A 21,733-nucleotide genomic window follows, 5' to 3' on the forward strand; every position below is an offset into this window, starting at 1 on the left:
GTGGCCACACTGCTGAAATCCTCCTCACACATGACGTTCCCATGCAGGAAACCTTCAAGCACCCGTTTTCAGCTCTCAGCCAATCCCAGCCAGCTCTGCCATCTCGCCTGCCTTCAACTAAAACGGTGTTTGGCGATTTGAGCTCACACGCAGGCCTCAAGGCTCTTAATGATTTCCTGGCAGACAGAAGCTACATAGAGGGTTTCACGGTGTCCCAAGCTGACGCCGCAGTGTTCGATGCCATCCCCTCTCCGCCCTCGCAGGCCTTCTGCCACCTCCGACGCTGGTACAGCCACATCAAGTCCTTCCAGATGGAGAGAGCGCGTCTCCCATCGGCCAGGAGTCGGTTTGTTCGCTCACCAACTCCGCCCGCCTCCCCAAACAACAACAGCGAAGATGACATCGACCTTTTCGGTTCCGACGACGACGAAGAGAGCGCAGAGGCGGCTCGGATCCGAGAGCAGCGCCTGTCCGAGTACGCTGCCAAGAAGTCTAAGAAGCCGGCGCTCGTCGCCAAGTCCTCCATCCTCCTCGATGTCAAGCCGTGGGACGACGAGACGGACATGGCCAAGATGGAGGAGTGCGTCCGTAGCATCGCTATGGAGGGCCTGCTGTGGGGGCAGTCCAAGCTGGTGCCAGTGGGCTACGGGATCAAGAAGCTACAGATAGGGTGCGTAGTGGAGGACGATAAAGTGGGCACAGATCTCCTGGAAGAAGCCATCACTGCGTTCGAGGAATACGTTCAATCTGTGGACGTGGCTGCCTTCAATAAGATCTGAATTGGACAGAATTAACCGACTGAATGACATTGGCTAATGTCACCTGGACCTGGCTGTAGTCGGTGTGGTAGCTTTCCATAGAAACTCAGGTGCGTCACAGACTCAATATTCTTTGATCTGTTGCTTTTAAACATCAAATAAAAGCATTCTGATGTTTGGCTGAGCTCTTCTGAGTGCATCTTTTCATACGGCCTTATTCAGCATTTTTTCACTGAATCTGTTGATGTCTTATTGGCTTCTCAAAGGGAAACCGTTGCAGTCAGTGAAGCGTTAAAGTAACCTGCGCAGAAGGCAGTCCATCTTGAAAATGAAGTCTGACAGGTGTGCCGGCATTCCTTCTAACTCGACTGCAGCAAAGCTTAACACCGACCATGCGATGAAGCAACAGATGGTCTGAACCAACCAGCAGATGGAGAGTCTTTGAGTGTTGGAGAAAAGCAGACTACAGTATTCATACCCATTGAACTTTTTCACATTTCAAACACAAACTTTAGTGTTTTGGGGGGGCTTTTGTGTGATAGCCCAACACAAAGTGCATACAGTTAACCCTGAATGATTCATATCGCTTAGTCTTAAGTTTTTCCGATAAGTTTCTTTTTATTGGAAGTGTTGATGTGATGGTGGCCAAGCTTGAGTCCCCATTTCAATCTGATAGAGAATCTATAAAAAGGAGGCCTCCCAACAAGGATACAAATGATTTAATCTAACTTTTTCTTTAAATTGATATCCTTAAAAACATAACTGTTTGGTTAGTTGGTCCTTATAAATTGTTCTTAGGTGTTGGTATGTATACACACGTTTTTTCTGTTCCCCTGTGATGGACTGGCAACGTCCTGTCAACAGGTTTTACCTGCATAGTTCTTGTTTAATTTCAACATACCTGTTCTTCACCTAATTAAACACATTGAAGTTTGTGGTTGTCTGGCAAAATGTGCGAAAGTTCAAGGCTATAAAGTAAAGTGAAGTTGCTACAGTTCAGTTTGAAACAAATAACTGCATTCTCTAACCTTTGATTCAAACAATCAAATTGAGAACCATGAAAGCTTTATTCCTGTGTGAACAAACTTTTTTTTTTATTTACAGCTAAGCTCTGGATCAGTCACAAGTCTTATATACAGTCTTGTATGAATCATTTCCACTTAGGAGTCACACATTCACTACTTTTTCAGTTTATAAAAGCTCAATAACGTACGGTGAGATAAATATGAAGTTCATTGTTGAGATAATTACAGATCAGTCTTACTGGATGCCAGATGGTCATAGCAGCCCAATCAGAGCAAAGACTCTGTTGACCAGTATGGAGTTAACCAGTCCCACAGCTGTGTATGTGACAAACTTGGATGGTACTTCTATCTCCTTCCTCCTCCTGGCATTTTTGTCCGTTTTCGGAACATTGTACCAAGAATACAACGCGTCCAAACTCAGCTTCCTCACTATCTGCCGAGTTCCCACCAGGGCAACGACTCCCACCAGGCTGCGTCCAGCCCCTCTCGCCACAGACAGCGCTGTTACTGTGGGTAGAGGTACAGGTAACGGCCCCCGGTGCTCAAAAGTGTCGCCCAGCTGCACATTGGCCCAGTATCCCACTGAGCAGCCAGCGCACACGCCGAGAATTGTGGTGGTGTCTCCTCGTGTGGTGGTGTAATGGTCCAGCTCTGGGTATGTGTAGCTTAGGAAGAGCAGCAGTGACAGAGCAATGATGGGGGACAGAGGGCTGGTCAGCTGGAAGCTGTCGAAGGATTCCCAGAAAGGGTAGGTGAGCAGAATCAGGACGGCAGTGATCAAAATGCCACAAACCACATCCTGAAAGCACAGCAATGGCAGCATTTAGTCAGCCTGTCAGATGAAGTAGAGTCATTAATTTGATTCTTGATAACTAAAATCCAGCACTTCTGCAAACCTGAGGCGTATGAGACTATGTTATCATTTGTGGCTATAAGCATAATTATTGCCCAAATCAAAGGTTTTGCATCGATACCACCATCTGACATTCACTAGTCGACAGCTGAGTTACATTGTTTGCAAAGACAAGAAAGAGTAGATCTAAAAGTGCATCATTAAAGATCCAGGCTTTTGTGATAAAGCAAATGATGGTTGTAGTTTTAGCAATGGCAGCGCGTCCGCTGGCATTGCTAAAACTACAACCGAACGGCTTCATTCACTTCCTCAAGTGAACGAAGCCGTTCAGCTGGACAGGCTTCCAAACACTGAATAGACGTTGTTGAATTAAATTTGTCATTTTTAAAGATCCTCCATCATATGTATGACTATATTTCCCTGTGGATTGTTGATTTTTCTTTTTTGTTGAAAGAAATATGTATACAAAATCAGCACAACCTAATAAGACCAGTTGGTCTATTTCTGCTAAATCAGTAATATAGTTAAAAATCCTGCATTTGTTATGTTTAGATTTCTATAGCCTATAGAAATATATAGGCTATAGAAATATAGCCTATATATTTCTATATATAGGCCTATATATAGCCTATATATAGGCCTATATATAGCCCATATATAGGCCTATATATAAGCTATATATATAGGCTATATATAAAGCCTATATATTTCTATATAGGCTATATATAGCCTATGTATTTCTATATTATATAGGCTATATATAGCCTATATAATATAGAAATAATAAAATAATGAATGGAAGACAGTACTAAGTCCACGTGAAGATAGAAAGACATACAGCGTGTGTGTGTGTGCGTGTGTTTGTGTGTGTGGTGACTGGCTCACCAGAACTGAGTGCATGCCAGTGTAGAGCCGACTCAGAGACACCAGAGACGAGAGCGTCGCAGCAATCAGCAGGCCTGTCTGGAAGCAAAACTGACACAGAAACACACATTTACCACCAAGCATCACTTTGACACAGTCACAAGTTAATTCTCAGGAAAAATGACACACTTTCCCCCAGGTATTCATGTTTCCATCAAATCTTTTCATATTCACATGCAACTCCTCTCTGCGTCAGCCTGCCTGACAACACCTCACTGCTCCTTTATCTTGCTAGTGTTTCTCTCTTCCTCCTCCCTCCACACACACACTTTTACCTATATGGCCACAGCTTTTATCCCCCATTCCCATTTAAATAACAGTGAGAAGAGAAGCCTCGTGTATTCATCCACCTCCGTGCCTTTTTTTTTTAGTCTTTTCCTGTCCTTTGCAGCTGGAAGCCTATTCAGTGGTAGTTCATAAAGAGGGAGGGGTTTTATTTCTGAATGGCCACAAAGGATGCCAGGGACAGGAGGGGTGGGGGGTTCGGGAGTCAGTCTGTGATTGACTGCCGTGACCTCCGACCTGCTTCGGGGAAAAGGCTGAGTTGCCCCGAGGACTTGAGCAGCAGCCTGCTTCTCATCTATATCTGTGCTTGCTCTTCTCTGTCAGGGGATTCCTGGAGGAATTTTAGGGCACTGTTAAGCGCCCTACTGTACTTTTGGTGTCTCGGTTTTTGGTCCAATTTCTCTGACCCTCTGAGCAGAGATCAAGTGGAAATGATCCGGCCACAAATCAGTCTGACAGCTCCGGAGCCCGCTGAAAACCTTCCGGCTGTGGCAATTTCTCGTTCGCCCTGGTCTTCGCGACAACACAGAGCTTGATTAAGGCAGCTAATGATTGGCTCGTTGAGTGTTTTACTGACTTGGCAGTTGAGATGGAGAGATAAAAAGAGGAAGAGTGAAGAGGAGGGAGGCGGAGAAGTTGGTCTGACAGTCATTGACTCGTTGCAGTCTATCAGAGGATGAAGCAGCAGCTCGATGGGTGTGGCTGATGTGTGACTGATGGTGACGGCTGCTCCTGCCTTTCACGGCCCATTGTCCAGCAGGCAGGACAGCATGTGATGGACAGCAGGACCACTCCCTTCATTTCAATCTGTTACCCCGAGTGTCAAAGTACTGCAAGTCTGGGAGGATGCCGATTTAACAGCCTTGTTGATTATAGAAGGTGATTCATTGGCAGCCATAATAGTGGTAATGACACGACAAACATCTAAAGTAAGGACATTTTATGAATTAAAATACAGTTTACAACGTATGCAGCATTGTAACTACATTTACTCAATTGCTTTTACTTGAGTAATGTTTTTATGAACTACTGCTACTCTTAGTTGAGTAAAATTTCAGAATACTCTGTCCAACTTCGATGAAGAAAGAACAACCATATTTTAACCAAAAATATACGAGACAGAGACACACTTTCTATCTGCTGAGCCTGATGTGGCATTTGGAGATTTATAAGATGCATTAAACAATATAAATTGTCACTGGAAGTACATTATCTTGTATATGCATTACCTACTGTAAGTTATAACTTCATGTGAAGTTATTACTTCACATGAAGTTATTAAAATGTAGATTTTAATATTGAAAAAAAAGAGGATTTTAAAAAGTGTTTCTTCTGCTTGAATGTGTTATTTTGAATTTATTTGTTGTAGTTCTTTCTAGTTTGGTCTTTTAAGATGCCAGAACTTGCACATAACTTCATAAATTATTTGTTTCATGACATTATGCCAAAATATAAAACCAGATTTTATGATTAGTTACTCAGTACTTGAGTTGCCTTTTTACCAAATACTTTTCTACTCTTAAGTAATTTCTTGGAAAACCACTTTTTTACTTTTACTTGGGTAAAAAGTGGCTGTTCACAATGAGAAACACACAAAGTCCTCATGGACTTCCTCATGGTCACACAAAGATTGACCCGACAGGCCAAAATGGTAGGAAACACATTTTTGTTGAGCAATTTGCAGGAATGAGCTGCCAGTTATTTAAAACTTATCTTTCTCCTTTTTATTTTAGTTAGGGACTTTTTTTTTCTTCGATTGGTTTAATAATTATTAAATAGGTAAGTTTAGGTTAATATTAAGATAATCTTTCAGCATCACCTCCCCTCCGATGCTATACCTAGATCCTCTTTCGTTGTGAAATATCTTGTTAACAAAATCATTTTAAATAAATCCCAGCAGCTACAAACTGTGTGCGGTGCCTGCTTGAGCTCTGAGGAGGATGGATCCTTTGTCTTATGATCTGGCTACTCTTAGGTTATAACACTGATGGTGGCGATTAAATGTGTGCAATCAAAGTGCAGCTTACTGAGAGTCTCTTAACTAAATATTGTTGTGGCGTCTGCAAACATTTAAATAGATCCAGGATTAATATAATTTGTGCGCCCATTGTTTTTGTTTTTACAACACATTGGACACGTGTTGATGGAATTGGGTTTCAAAACAACAATTCAAATAAGTTTTAAAAGCCCAAAATGAAAGATTAATGCACACGATGAGTGTATGGGAACTTCTCAAAGGAGCTGTGAAAGACTCTAATGGAGGCTGATGAAGCCATTCTGAATTGTGTGGTTTTAGAAACACTTGAACACTCTGCTTTCTGTTAACAGTGACGTACAGAAGATGATCCTAATTGGCAAATTAGGAGCATCATGCAGACTCATCCAAAGTCAATTATGTACATTTCAATTCTGTCATAGTCATAAAACAGTTCAATCAAGTTTGGTTTATTATGATTGGTGGTGAAACGTTTTCTAAGAAAACCCAGCCGACAACAGAGAGTGACTGAATTTGCGGCCATCTTCCTCCTGAACCAATGTGGAGACGGTGCAACGGACTTCTTCAAAGCGTTTGTCTGAATGTGTTTGTCACCACAACAGCACAGCTTGAGAACTGCTTCCTTTCTTATTTCAAAATAAAAGCCTATGTCAGCTCTGTGAGACAGACTCCACTTTGACAACAGATGTTGAATAGGACTTTGAAAGTGAGCTTGATCATATTTAATAATGAAGTCTTTCTGGCAACTTTTGTATGAATTAGTTTGTATTTCAAAGAAAAGTCAAATCAACTATAAAAAAACATAAATTGCTTTTATTGGTCCATATTGTGCAGTCGCACTCTGATATATCCACTATATTTGTTGTCCAATTAACCTGTGGAAATAATGCAGATTTTTGACATATGAATGAAGCCCAAACCCAAAGTACTAATCCATGATGTTTCAGTGGAAACAAACACGTACGCTCACCTGTACTCTGGAGGGAGCACTCAGTAAAAGTGTGAAGGAGATGGCAGTGGCAGCCATCGCGTGGGTGGATGGCAGTCCGTACTCCGCGTCCACGCGCGTCTCAAGCTTGACCACAGGCGGCGAGGGCGGGCGAGGAAGCTTCAGCAGGTCCTTCATCACCTGGCCAACGTACATCACCAACTGCAGCAGAGACATATATTTTCAAAGTGTTTTTATTAATGCCTAACGGCAGCAGTTCACATCAGTTTAAGCTTTCAATACCCAAAAGATGTTGGCAGACACTTCCCATGTATTGAGGTGTAAGCCATCCTAATGAGCCAGTTACAGGATAACAATCAGCTTCAAAAAGCTTTACTCTTTTATGCTTACGTTTTTTTATCTTTCTAATAATTTTGGCAATACATAGTCAAAGAAAATGCATTTTAATTGTTCTTTAAAATGTAAAAAAAAAAAAAAAAGCCTTCAAGTGCGGAATGAACTAGGACATACATTTGCTCCCACTTACAATGACTAAAATCAGACATATCATGTATCACATCAGTTCCTTGTGATTATTTTTGCCTTTCTGCTCTTCATTGATTATCTCCTCTGAGGATAGCAGATTGATACCAGCTGGCTGATGGGCCGAGCTCTTTGGTTGTGAAGCCTCTCTGTAGTTGGTTGTGCTCCCTTAGCATCCTGCTATGACTTATGTGGTTTGAAAAGTGAAATATTTCCAAAAACAAACTGTCTGCCTCATACACAAGAGAAGAAAAAGCCTTTATTTATCCAGCTGACCAGCAGTGCAGAAGGGGCACTGCTTTGTTCCTCTATGACCCATATTATGATAGAAAAATGTGGGTACTGTGAAGCCCTATTTTTATTTTTATTTTTCAAAAACCCTGGTTTATTCTAATAGTTATCAACCAATAACTTGCACATTTTAGTTACTTATACCTCCATATTTCTTTGACAATTAAGTAAAAAGAACCAGAAAGCGCAAATGAAGGAGGAAAGATTTTTGAAAAAGTAAAAATCCTGATGACCATTTGCTTTGAAACCAGCCACCAGTTCTCATAAATATCTAATCAACATCCCGACTCCAGGATTAAGCTGCACAAAAGTGCAGATCCCACACAGTATAAAGTGCCAATGCTGCAAATGTGCAGTAACTAAATCTATTATAAGAAACAGAGTTGAAGACAGCAGACTTTGCTGACGCATCATTTTCAGCATCTTTGGGTGAGACTATGCTCTTCATCTGACAAAAGACCTGAGCAAGGTGAATTCACGTGTGGGTGTGTATGTCTCTGCATCTGCATCTGCGCCCAGCCAAATCTGCTGCATATTCTCTTTCATGAGAATATGCGAGTGGATAGGCCGGCCCGCTCCGGCTCCAGGTTTATTTAAAGCCAGGCCTTGTATATTTAATGAATGGCTGTCTTAGTGAGGAGCAGGAAGGCAGCGAGCACAGAGGGATCAGGATAGTAATGTATGTGTTTAAGGAGAAGAACAGAGAGGTTGTTATTACAATCCCATTTGACACAGCAATCAGCGAGATTTTGTTACCATGGCAAAGGAGACATTAAAGTACCTCGACGGATCCACTGTTTCTGCTCATGTGGAGGCACAATGAGCTCTTTAGGACTTGAGGCAGACGCTGAACGGGAGGAAGGCAGGCTGCAGAGATTCGCTCTGTTTTAGCCACAAGGGCATTTTACTGAGGGTAAGCGACGATGATAGGAAACGAGACCTGAAAAATAGAACACTTCAGCCTGACTCCTCACATAAATACTAGATGGGACTGCAGCCAGATTTTTTTTTTTTTTTTTCACAAACCGATCTGCTTTTTTTATAGCTATAAAAATCTTGTCATGCAGGGTCAGTGCTAGAAATTGAAGACAGTAGAGGGGATAACATTTTGACCGTTGGAGTTTACAGTTATGATATAGTCAGCTAAAAAGTTAATTATCACAAAAACTAGCAATGGAAAAACAGCGACTGAGTTTTACAGTTTCCAAAAACTGCAAAACAAAATTGCCTGTGTTGGATCTCCAGCCATGAAGGGCTGAAAACTGTAGGCTAGTGTACCTATGTGATTCTACAGTGCACTGCATTTACCTACTTTCAGCTTCAACAGGAAGAAGAGGAGTTTCAGGAAAGAAACTCTGTCATGGACAGCATAAAGCACTTTGGAGTCCTCTGACTTAATAAGTTGCTACACAAATGCAGGATAATTTTCCATTTACCATGTAAAATGGCTCAGACTGAAGCCCATTCCTGGTACTTTAGTGCTTTGCACAACTTTATTTTGATGTGTCACATGAAATATCAATAAAACCCAATTAACTTTGTGGCAAAATGTAAACAAGAGTAAAAATATTTCTGAGAGTGAGTGTCTCCTCCATTTGTTTTCATGTATGAAATGAGAAAGTCATATGCTTTTCCTCCCTCCTGCCAGTCTGCTATTGTGTAGTGGTGTGTGTAATGATATATATGGTAGCCGTTGTTACACCACCAATCTAAACTTATAACACTTTAACTAACACCTACAAATCTTTTAAGGAACTACGATGACCATAAATTTGCAGTAAAATCACCACACTGACAATGTGAACTGAAACTAAACTAAACTAAAAACAACGTTGCCCTTTTATTCACTGCAGCCTTGCTATGTGCAGATGCTGTTTTCCATTTTGTGTTGCCCTTGGGTCATTTCTGAATATAAAATGTCCTATTACCATATTCATCTGTACTTTACATGCACAACTCCTAACGGAAAACAGACAATAAACAAGAGACAGACAATGGCAAGACCACTCAGCACACACACTGCCACTGTGTATTCATACGATAATCCATACGACAGTGTGTTTCTGCCCTCACACACACTGAATCTGGCGGCCAGCTCGAGTAAGTGCATGATGCGACACCCTTATCTTCTACACAAACATCACATTGATGGCTGTGACATTCACATCAAAAGGCCTGACCCCACAGACAGACTCTGCACATTAAGGGAAGAGTTAAAGACTGTCTGACTCTGTGAATAAGTATATTGATCGAGCCGAGAGCAGATTCAGACTTTGATCTTTCCACATTTGGATCGGACTGTCGGGTGTGTATATTTTGAGACGGTGGGCTGGTGAACAGGTCGCTGTTTGTAAGGCCGGAGAAACGCTATGTGTGATGGGTGTTTTTTTTCTTCCACAGTGACATGACTACAGTTTCTCTCAGTTGCTCTTGTGCATTTCTTCAATAGTCCTTGATATTTGTAGAACAATTAAGTGCGTTTCTTTTAACAATTAGCACAAAAAGCTAAACACTGTTGGTTACTCCAGAATCCATGGTGAAACTGGATTTTACTCCAGAAAACGCGCTTTCTTTCTCGAAGTTCATAGTTTGTCTCTTAAAAGTTCAACCAAGTCATTGTGATACAGAAAGAAAAAGACAGCACAAAGAAAAAATATAAAAGTAGAAACAGGAGCATAAGACATTCTGCTTGAGGAAAATTTGACATGGAGTGCTGTAGGAAATACAGCAAAGTTTTCCTACATTTTCTGACTGTTATGGTAAAACCAAAGTTATACCAGCAAGTTTATTGCAACTTCTGTTTTACCATAACTTCTTACCGTTGTGGTTGTTTTAATTTTTGTTGGCCCTTCTGGACCACTGTATATAAAAATACACTACCTAGAAATCATATTTATAAAATTCCTCAGATTTGCTTAGAACTGATTAAAAAAAAAATACACCAGAATCCTGGCTTAATGTTAGCTTTTCTTAATATATTTGGCCTCTAGTGTCACTACCTGTAAGCATACTTTGAAATATTCCCCCTGGCAGAGTATTTGCATGATTTTCAATGCATTATGCTGAAGTATTGTAATACTATGATGCAATTCTTGACCACATAGTTTCTCATGTCTACTGTTTTCTAAGTCAACCAAAGTCGACCTGCGATGAAAACCAAGAAAGAACATTAAAGGACAGTGGCGAAGCGTGTGTGTGTGTGTGTGTGTGTGTGTGTGTGTGTCTGTAGCTCAGCTTTAACCTTAGATAACGCCAACATCACAATGGCAAGGCGCTGTAGCGAGTGAGAGGTGCAGGGTGATGAGCCCCCAGGGCAGACAGACCAAATGGCTGGTCCAGAGAGAGAAAGCTCAAACGCTGATGGGGCCAATAAAACGCTCTGCAGAGCGAGGCTGGTAATGCCTAACTAGAGGGAGGGCAATGAGTGTGTTTAGAAGGCGACAGAGAGATTGCAAGTATGTGTGTGCTGGAGTTTATGTGTGCGTTTGAAATGGAGTTCACATGGGGCCGTGGTGCACCAGAAGAATGGTCTCTCTTCCTCCTGGGGGGCCAAACAAGGGGTTCATACACAGGGCACCCACCAAGTGCTTGAGGCAGGGACAGAAAGGGCACAAAAACACGCTGCCCATCACACACACCGAGGGACTGAGGCGGTATGACTGCCTGTGTGTCACTGAAAATGTCATGAAGGTTTCATTTGACATGTTTCCAAGGTCTCCTGTCACACAGGGCAGGACACTGTCTCAATAAACATCTAAAAGAGAGAGGCAAGCGGTCTTCTGGCACTGATGTGTCCTCATATGTGTCGTCTTGCTAGGGCCTAGACTAGCTGGCCCTTGTGTCCCTGCCTGGGGATATATGGCCTTTGTGGTGTCAGAGACAGGTCACTGGAAGGAGGTCAAACGATGAAAGGAGGTTGAAAGGTGAAGAGAAGGAGACGGAGCAACATGACAAGAAAGGCAGCATTGTAAAGGAGGAGAGCATCATCCTGACGGCCTGTGTTTGTGAGGTTACCTCGCAGATGCACACGGCCAGAGGTGATCTCTCTTTGGCTGAAACTTACGGTCCACATGTTGACGAGGCGGCGGCAGAGGAACGGGTCCAGATTCCAGTGTATGCAGGGCAGGCAGGTGATGTAAAACACTTCATGACCCAGGCCAGCTGAGAACAGGAAGAGGAAGTGGAGCAGCCTGTTTCTTACCTCATACCGAGGCTTTTTGCAGTCCTACACAGACGAAACACACATTTAAGGTTTGGGTTGTTACCACTATTAGGTAGTTGAGGTTTAGAAATCACTGACTGTTCATAATGTTTCTGTGAAAAGTAAATTTTACTGTTTTGATCCCAGCTTAATGTTTTAGATTGGGGAAAACATTTTAATAAAGATAACCCAAATAACCTTCCAGAGTTTTAAAATGATGATTTAATTTGTTGCCAGCTCTTTGGAAGAATTATGGAATTAGATTTCACTCCAGAATTTGACTTTCACTTTTCAAAACCTTCCTTTTGTTCCTTTCAGAGGTGGACTTCCTGCTCCCAGATCATCACACTGCCACCACTATGTTTGACTGTTGAGATTATGTTCTTTTTTCTGAACTGGTGCATTAGTTTTATACCAAATGTATCAGAATATTTTTCCAGTACTCTTTGGGATCATTAAGATGTCTTTTGACAAATTACCTTTTGAAAACAGTTTTTTTATTTAATCTGGCTGTCAATGTTTATTATGTTGATGTGTTTGTTAAAGAAAATCAAAAATGTGCTAAATTTATCAACCAAAAGTAGCACTCAACAGTGGCAACACTGCTACATGATCTGACTCCAAGAAAACTTAGGCAGAAGTTACCTAAAAAAAAGAAACTGTTATTTTTTCCCTGTGTGTAATTCTTACACAACTCCAATCTTCAAATTCTGTCCTACACACAAATTCTCCTTGCTGTGCCTTGCCATTCAGCTGGTTGAAAGACAAATAACACACTTTTCTCTCAAAAGAAAGACGATTTTGGGCATTAAGGAATATTTCCGTATTGAAAATGAAGGACAATCACCAGCTGTGCTTTCCGAACAGAAAAGTCGTAACACTTTTACAAGTACACTTTTATAACACTTTTATGAGTACGGCAGAGAAGCTATGAAATTTTGATTGGGTCTATGTAGCCCAATCAAAATCACATTTTTAAGCAAGTTTTACACACCATTACAACAATGTGCTATATACTTATCAGCATGAGAAATATATTGTTTTAAATCGTAGTGTTAATACAGTGATTTTGTAAATCTGTACAACATGTGTTACACCAGGAGAAGCTCGTACTTGGCCCTGCCTGCACAGGCTGACATAAAACATAATAGAAGCCAGCAGAGGAATCATTGGAATAAGATTAGATCCATTAATCCAGTTTTGCAACCAGCCCACTGTCTGGTGGCTACACCCTTTTCCTTTAACCTCATGTTGCACACACACCACAAAAATGAATTTGCTACGGTGTTTCATTCAACAATTCATTCAAATGATTTCAATTTGTATCACATTAATGGTCATTATAATTGGTTGTGTGGATTGCCCAACAGAGTATGGATTTAAAATACAACTATCATAACATTTGTGTTTTCTTATTTTCATTCAGTTCATCTGAACATTATTGGAACCATAATTGGTGTTGTTCAGTAAGCAGAGTTTTAAAATCTCATTAACTCATTTTATTTAAGTGTCTGTTCAGAAATCCTCAGAAAATCTGCCCAAGTAAAGTCCACACACTGTTGATTCAACCCTAAATGTTTGTTAAATACATATAATATAGACCATATAGCTTTTTATATGAAAGTAAAGAGTGCAAACATCCTGCACACAACTTGTCTTGCTGCGCAGGAAGAGCAAACACCTGACAAACAAGAAAGGCCAGTCAAACTTTGGCTTGCAAAACCTCTGAATAAATCTGACGCTTCGTTTAAGCATGTGCTGCTCTCCGGGTGGTTTATTCTTTTTTATTCTAATGTATCCGATCGACATGTAAACAAACTCCAGTTCTCTTCTTTTTTTCTAAGGAGACACACATTAGCAGAGACATCTAATGACCTGGTATTCATAGTTTGAGTTGCTGTCCTGCCGGTCCCAGCTTCCCTCCAGCTGCCCACGTGGTTTCTCCCCGGTGATCGGGGCTCCGTTCACAGGTCGATGGCTCCTGCCGGGGCCTGGACTCGACCCATCGACCCGATACAGCCCGCATCTTCTCTGGAACCGGGCCACAAGCTCCGGATCCTGGAGGTAGGCCATCAGCTCCTGCATGTCAGGTGAGCAGGCGGACGGAGCAGGAAGTGTCGGTGAAAATAGAGGAGATCACGGAGAATGAGTGCGAACATTCCGGCCAGGTGCGGCTGCTGTGTCACAGGTGAGCTCAGAGGGGGCGGGGCTACAACAGGGATCAACCAGTAGCTGTGAGTCTGTAGTGGTGACAATGTGACCTTTATACCAGGATGGTTCAGGTGATGTTATAAAGTAAATATAGCAAGTGGAAAGTATTTATTGTCTAATATTGCTGCAGGGATTCGTGAGGATTCGTAAACAGACGTCAATGACTGATAGAGAGAGAGAGAGAGAGAGAGAGAGAGAGAGAGAGAGAGAGAGAGAGAGAGAGAGAGAGAGAGAGAGAGACAGAGTGGGGTAGGAGTGAGAGTGGGAGGAAGGGATTACCTGCAGATTAGGTTATGTTTCTACCAGCGTTACACAATAATTTTGATCAAATTCTCTTTGCAGAATTACGGAAGCTCAGTCAGACTACAAAGAGAGTGGCTTTAAGCTGCACGTTTTGCTACAAATTCTTAATTGGATTTAGGTCTGAACTTTGACTATTCCATTCTAAGACATGAAGATGCTTTACTCTAAGCTACCCCCCATCGTAGCTGTGATTGTTTGTTTTGGGTTGAAATGCAAGAATGTGTTCTGTCAACCCAGTCTCAAGTTTCATTTTATTTTTATTTTTATTTTTTGCAGACCTCTAAAAGGATTGCTTTGTATTTTATTTCCCATCCATTCCTGACCACCTTCCCTGTCCTGTTTAGTGTTGTTGGAAGCTGAAACTTCACCCCAGTCTCACGTCTTTCTCTGCCTCTGGTTTTCTCTGCATGCAGAATTAAAGCATCCCCACTGCATGACACTGCCATCACTATGTTCCACAGATGGTCTAGTGTGCTCAGGGTGATGTGAAGTATTTTTTTCCTACACAGACAGTGTGAGCCAAAGGCTTGAATTCTTCATTCATAGAAAGGTCTCGCATTTATCCTGCTCAAACTTTAATGGAACTTCTTATGGCTTCCTTTCAGCATTGCTACCTTTGTGCCACACTTCCAGAAAAGGACAGAGATTTATTTCATGCATAACTCACAGTTGTCCTTAGGAAAGATGCAGTGGATCTGTGCAACTCTTCCAATGTTACCATATGTCTCTTAGCCTTCTCCAATAAATATAAACCCATCCAAAAATCAAAGCATAAAAACAAACCCAAAAAAAAACCAGAACCACCAGAACAGGTTTGTACTTTAGGCTGTCATACAGCTGAAGTACTGTCAGCATTAAATGTTACACTTTTTAAAGTTTTTTTGTTTGTTTTTTTATGCATATGCTATCACAATAGCATGTTGCAGATACTAAAATAAAGCATTTTTGCTTCATTATTCATTATTTCATTGTCTTAACTATCAGCAGCAGAACTACTCCGACCCTTTTCAGGCTTTATATCAGCAAAGAACTTTAACCTCAGAGTGTGAAGCCTCATATCAGACACTAAGAACTATTTATAACACAACTTCTTCTCTGTCCCCAAGAATAGACGTCAGCACGGAAAGCTGGGTGCGCACAGCTGTTTACCACAACATAAGTTATGACTCGGTATTATTTTGGAGGACATTTTAATCGGATCAGACCACAAACCCAGTTCCTGTAGATTAATCAGCTTCTGTAGCTTCTAAAATGGCTGCAGTGTTCCTTTGAGTCATCATCCATTTGTCCTTTTGGATTTGCTCGGCTGTATTTCTTCTGTCCCTAAACAGATCAGAATTCATCTGGCTGCAGCTGTCCTTTGCTCCAGCATCTGTTAACCCCCAGAGGTCCAGTGTTGCTGTAAGCCATACTTTGAAAAAGAGTTTGAACCCTTGCACTTTTTCACACCTTCAGTCTGCAACCTCAAACCTCTGTGTGTTTTATAGGGATTTTATGAGGCAGACTAATTAAAGGGGAGATAAGGAAGTAGAGAGAAAATTATAATCTATTTTCCTTATTTGTTGCTACAAACGTAAATCTGAAAAGGGTGCATATTTATTCAAACCCTTTCAGTCTGATACCTTTAAATAAAACCTGGCTTACCCAGTCGCTAATGTGACATACAAGGCACCAGCTTGACGGTGAAGGAAGCTATATGATATGAGGTTTATTGCAAATTGCAGTAAAATGCATACAAATCCACACCACACTTTTCAGATTTTTACTGCGAGAAAAACATACTTTGAAAACTATGCATAACTATATCCATGTACTTCTCTGTTATGTGCTTCTTGCCTGTCATAAAATTCCTCCAAAATATTTTGACATTTCTAGCTGTACTGGGACAAAACATGAAAAGATTAAAGGGGTTCCTTTGCCATGTAACGCATATCATATTTAGGTTTCATGGCTGTAAACTGGGATGTTTACATATTCAGTCTGATAGGAAATTATTTTAAACAATTTGATTGTTAGTTTTCATTTTCAGTTTATGTTTGCGTTTTTGTCAACACGGTAAACAGAGGCACGCTGACTGTCCAAAAGGTCAAACAAAGTGAGAAGGTCTCGGAGAAACAGCTGGACGATGCTGACGTTCTGCTGCCACACAGTCGGCTGAGTTTTGACGCTCTTTGTTCCAGGAAACAATAAAGCGGCCACCCCCTCCACCACCACCCCCAGATGAGCGCATCCCACTGTACGCAGCGTCTACGTAATCTGGCTGCTTGGAGCTCGGAGAACAACAACACGCACTCGGGACTGAGGGATGCTGCTGGGACCCAGTGGATGATGCGCCCCGCGCTCCGCAGGAGTCACCGCCATTACATCATCTTCATCCGCTCGAGAGCCGTTTAGTCACAGCCTGTGACTGGGATCCCGGCCGTTTGGATCGAGCAGCGGGGATTAATGGAACGCACAACGCTGGCGTTTCAATGAAGGCAGTGGAGGGGAGGGGGAGAGCAGGAGAGACGTGCACCGTCATCAGCATCTGTCCGCCAGCTCCCTTTGTTTTCACCGGAGAACGTGAATGGCGAGAGATGACATGGCAGAGGTAGACTTGCCGTCAAACGGAGCGGAGCCCCCCGGTGAGGCGTCCCCGGCGTTCCCCTATGAGGAGTACGAATGTAAAATCTGTTACAATTACTTCGACCTTGACCGGCGGGCTCCGAAGATCCTGGAGTGTTTGCACACGTTCTGCGAGGAGTGCCTGAACACGCTTCACCTCCGGGAGGAGCGGCCATGGCGCATCAGCTGCCCAGTGTGTCGCCACCGGACGCCCGTCCCGGACTACCGGATCCAGAACCTGCCCAACAACACCAAGGTGACGGAGGATTTCCCGCTCTACATCGACTCCGACCCCTTGCCGCAGGACGCCCTGCCGCCGTACCCCCCGCCTCTGCACCCGGCTCTGGTCGCCCTCCGCCGTGAGGAGGCGTCGGGCGCCAGCCAGGCGACCCCTTCCACCACGGTGTCCACGGCCACAACCCTCTCTCAGGACTCGGTGCGCTACGACAGCTGTCAGAGCTGCAAGAGGGTGGCGCTGACCACCGGCTGCGTGTGCGTGATTTTCTCGTTCCTGTCCATGCTGGTGCTGCTGTTCATGGGCCTGATTTTTGTGCACAGCCACAGCATCCCCCCTTCTCCGGCCGGACCCATCTGCTTGTCGGTCGCCAGCATCCTGGCCATGTTCTCGGTGGTCGTCACGTGGCTCATCTGCTGGCTCAAATACAGACCTGACCACGAGACAGGCCGCGCGTCCGCTACCAGTAACTCCAGGAGGAACGCCTGATTGGCTGCTGGCCCTGATGTACCAGGGCTGTGTGTGCGTGTGTGTGTTTGTGAGACCATGTACATAGGAGCCTCCTGGCAACTGATTTTTTTTTCTTGCTCCCTTTACTTTTTTTTTTTTTTTTAGGGGAAATGGCCTTTTATCAGTATAGCAAACACCCAAAGGCCTTCATGTTGTTTGGAGCAATATAGGCCAACTTGATTCTTGATAATATTTTTCCTAAACTTATGCACTGGACTTTGGGGTGGTAGCTGACTGGACGTGTTGCTGGGTGAACTTCTTACTTTGATGAGAGTTTTGGGGTGTATTTGGTTTGATAAAAGAACATGAAGTACTTAGATTTGGGTTCGGTACCCTTTCCATCACTGTCTAGCTATATAATATGCATTTACCCCCACTATGCCACTCACTGTATGATAACTGTCCACAATGATTCAGTCACATCTCAGAAAAACCCACCAGTGTTATTGTACAGATATGCTCACTTTTGGGGGGTTTTGGTTGAAAGGGTTTGGTTTTGATGGATGCTTACTGTTTGTTTATGTGGTGAATCTTTAAATCGGATCTCAGCTAAGCTGCATCCACAATGGAATCATGTAAATAGGTCAGAAGTATGGACAACTGCTGCGGGATGTTTGGCGTGATCAGCCTTTTTTTTTTTTTTTTTAGAGACCTTCCTTTGTGCTTTACCTTTATCTTGCAGGATGGTACTGTTTTTACTGCCCACTTCTTCCAAGCAAAGGAATACGAAGAGACAACTTGTGATTTTGAACCCGTGTTTTGCTACTTTAGTGCATGTGAGGTCATTCTATTCCTTTCTTTACTTTATAATGAAAGAGACAGTTTGTCTCCTGACTTTTGTGCCTCACCGTGTTTCAAAATGAAGTCAAACTTCACTGCTTTCAGAATCAAACAGCGTCGAAGCTCGGGTGTAAGTGGGGATTCCCTCATCTGCTCTCATCTTCTACTCACACTCTGGATGGAAGTTAAAGACAGGGTTTTCCCAACGTATAGCACCTTTTTGTATGTTCGAATAATGTAAAAGCTTTTGCATGTTGCTTCCGAGGAGAGAAATGTTGGGCAGGTGCAGTCCAGATTCCCACTTCAGCTGTTCACCTCTCTTGTTTTTCTCCAAAGCCATAATTAAGAATTGTGTCGCCTTTACAGGCGCAGTGAGCCGGTTTTGAAGTGGTTCACTCCCCATTAGGTACGGAAACCAATTAGCTGTAATCAAACAACAAACTGTTAGAATACAACTGATAACTTTTGTTTCAACAGGTTTAATTTTTGTGGTTAAAAAAAACAACCTCTTCAATTTGTTAAATTGCGGCTTTACATGTTAGAATTCATTTCTTTGAAATTGTCTGAAAACAAAGAGATTCGCCAGCCTGATCCTTATGTCAGTGCTAATGAGAAGATTTTTTCTATCCCCAAATTACCAACCAAAAAACTATTTTTAAAATATTTTTATTGAATTATATTAGCTAAATTTTAACTAATAATTAAGATAAACTTGTTTAACTGGTAGGTCCTCCTTTCCCTTGACCACCCCAGCTAAGACCAGCCTTTTGTTGACAATGCCCGCCTCAAGGTTAGAAAGCTCAGCTTACAATTTGGACTTTATCATCAGCATAATCATAGTAGCTAAAATAAAAAAGGCTCTTCACTTTTAAAAAATGGATGGTTTGTGTTATAAATATTTATCCATAACATAGATCATATTATCATAGCAGCCACTTTGTTCTGTGCTAAAGAGAGCCTAATCACCTACACTGTTAAAATTGGCTTTTAAAATTAATTCAACAATTTGTGAACAATTTGTGTAATAGAGTATTTCTGAGTAGAAATCATGTAAGTTCTACTGCTAAAAAAACCAACTTCCAAACGTGTTCTAAAATGTACAGTTAAATTTGATTAATTGTAACTGATTGCTTAGATTGTTTTGCTCTTCTGGTTTGTCCACCTTGCTAACAAGGAACCACAAATAATACTTTTTTGTTAAGGCATAAAATGGTAATAAACATTTTGAATCCGTTCTCACAGGGTGATATATAAAGCTTTTCTCTAATTTGCGTCGTCGTAACCTCAGGGTTAGAAACTCAGCTTTATCATTCAGATAAATGAGGGGCAGTTACCTGCAGTGATTTTTTTTTAAATTGGTAAAATTGAACTTGATTTGTTTAAATCTAAATAAATATTTCCGAGTAGACGTCACGTAAATTAAAAATGTAGTTGATCCACTAAATGAGTTGCCTTCTAACCAGTTACATCGTTTTGCGGCATCGGACTTATTTTAGCAGGACATTCAAAGACGCTTTACATGAAATCAGTCATTTCCATTCACACACACGTTCACATGAATATATTTTTAACACATTGATATAAGATTCAGGCATAAAATGTTATTGAAGTAGTGATACATTTTAAATGTATTCAAACACTTGAATACATTGTAAATGCTGTGGTTTCCACTTACAACCACACCTCATTGTGTCACTCCTGGGCAAAGACTGCCTCAAGACTTAGAAGTCCATCTTGCTAGCTAACTTAGCTTTAGCATTAGCACTGTGGCTGATCTAGTTTAGCTGGATGCAATCTTTAATTCTTGCTCCAACACAAAAACCACCAGTCTTATTGCAGTTTTTAACATTTAATTGGCAACACAACTTGTAACACCCTTCAAGATATGCATCTTCCAGATACTGAACCAGATGAAGAAGAACGGCTAGAATAACCAACATATTTAGTAAAATTGAGTTTAAAATGATTAGGTATGCTTTGCTACCAAAATCAAATAGATAATGTTAGCATTTTGCTATTATCGTCCATTACATTTACAAACTAATTTGCTTGATTAAACTATAACTATATATTACATAAAATGTAATAGGTAATACCTTCCCAAAACATTTTTGTAGTGAATGTGGCTGAGTTTAGGTAAATGCAGTAGGATTATGGATGTTGAAAGCTGGTAGGTAACTATAAAAACACCCTGCAGATGGTGAAATGAAAATATTTCCACCTTAAATGTTTGCATGCTGGAATACACTTTTGAGAACAGAATCAGGATCAGACAGCGTAGTGTGATGGAAGTGGGCTAAACTGGAGGGTGTTAATTTTTGTGATTGTACAATTCTGATGCTTCATAGTCTAAAAAAAGATGTCAACACCTGTCATAAATTGTATTAATGTAAAACTGAGAAATTGTGAGACTAACATGTTTTTCTCCGAGCCGTTCTGTTTGAAAGTATTCCTGGCTGCAGTGGAGGAGGGAAACAGCAAAGCCAGTTTCCTGTGGTTATTGATGGTTATTGAGCTAGAGCCCTGCCAGTCCGATTGCTTCAGTCATCCTGCTCGACCTTTCCCCAACAAGTACGATGCACTTTCACCCTCTTATTTTACACAAGTAATGGGGCAAAAACCTTTGACCAATGTAAGCATAACGTTATTTATTTCTGAGGACCTAGAAAACGTTGTCAGTTTTTATGAGAGTCTGTGGTTGTCGTTCAAGTTCCAAATGTATTTGCACAGAGAAATGTTCTTTATGTGCTGATTTACATGCATAAACACATTTCAGTAATAAAGGAAACATGCATACCAGTCACATTGGTTTCATTTGTCTCTCCACAGAATGAAAACAACAGCTGTTGGAGAGGCCTGTTACTTAGGCAGTTTTTTTTCTCTCATGTTAGCTCTTACATAATGTGGTTCACAATAAACTGAGTATGATCCAACTTGACACATTAAGCTCCCTGCTGTGCACCAAATATGCCCCCTACTGGTTGACGAAGGATGTTACATGCTAGTAAACAAAAAAGAAAAAAAAAGTGAAATCCCTTTCTAGTGTCAGGCAGCAGGGTGGTTGCATTTTTCATGCAGAGTAAACTTCTGGTGGTACAAGCTTGATGAAGTGCAAATAGATTTTTTTCAGAATGAGCTAAAAGCTAATTTTCCATTAATATCTCTTAGATTCGTCATACTTGTTCGTACAAGGCCTCCCTGTTGGCTGAAATAAAACATGCTTTTCATGAGCAGGACAGATAAAAGCCTGGGTGGACTATTCAGCAGCTAGCTGCGGATGCATGCA

The 21,733-nt window shown here is 41.6% G+C and overlaps 2 protein-coding genes and 1 pseudogene across 2 annotated transcripts; 2 read left to right on the top strand and 1 right to left on the bottom strand.

The window, feature by feature from the left end:
* Position 1: 1 nt before the first annotated feature.
* On the top strand, positions 2-942 carry LOC145554473 (elongation factor 1-beta pseudogene; annotated as a pseudogene).
* An 864-nt stretch (positions 943-1,806) lies between these two features.
* On the bottom strand, positions 1,807-14,977 carry sgpp2 (sphingosine-1-phosphate phosphatase 2). The gene is made up of 5 exons (XM_008426209.3): positions 13,680-14,977; positions 11,667-11,828; positions 6,812-6,991; positions 3,522-3,611; positions 1,807-2,582 (listed from the first exon to the last, which is right to left on the bottom strand). Exons 1-5 carry the CDS (start codon positions 13,887-13,889, stop codon positions 2,037-2,039), a joined length of 1,188 nt encoding a protein of 395 aa, XP_008424431.2. The 5' UTR covers positions 13,890-14,977; the 3' UTR covers positions 1,807-2,036.
* A 1,401-nt stretch (positions 14,978-16,378) lies between these two features.
* rnf228 (ring finger protein 228) lies at positions 16,379-21,246 on the top strand. The gene has a single exon (XM_008426210.3). The coding sequence runs from the start codon at positions 16,885-16,887 to the stop codon at positions 17,644-17,646; it is 762 nt and encodes a 253-aa protein (XP_008424432.1). The 5' UTR covers positions 16,379-16,884; the 3' UTR covers positions 17,647-21,246.
* The last annotated feature ends 487 nt before the right edge of the window (positions 21,247-21,733 follow it).

This window comes from Poecilia reticulata, chromosome 13 (genome assembly GCF_904066995.2).
Source record: "Poecilia reticulata chromosome 13, P_reticulata-male-v2, whole genome shotgun sequence".
Lineage (NCBI taxonomy): Eukaryota > Metazoa > Chordata > Actinopteri > Cyprinodontiformes > Poeciliidae > Poecilia > Poecilia reticulata.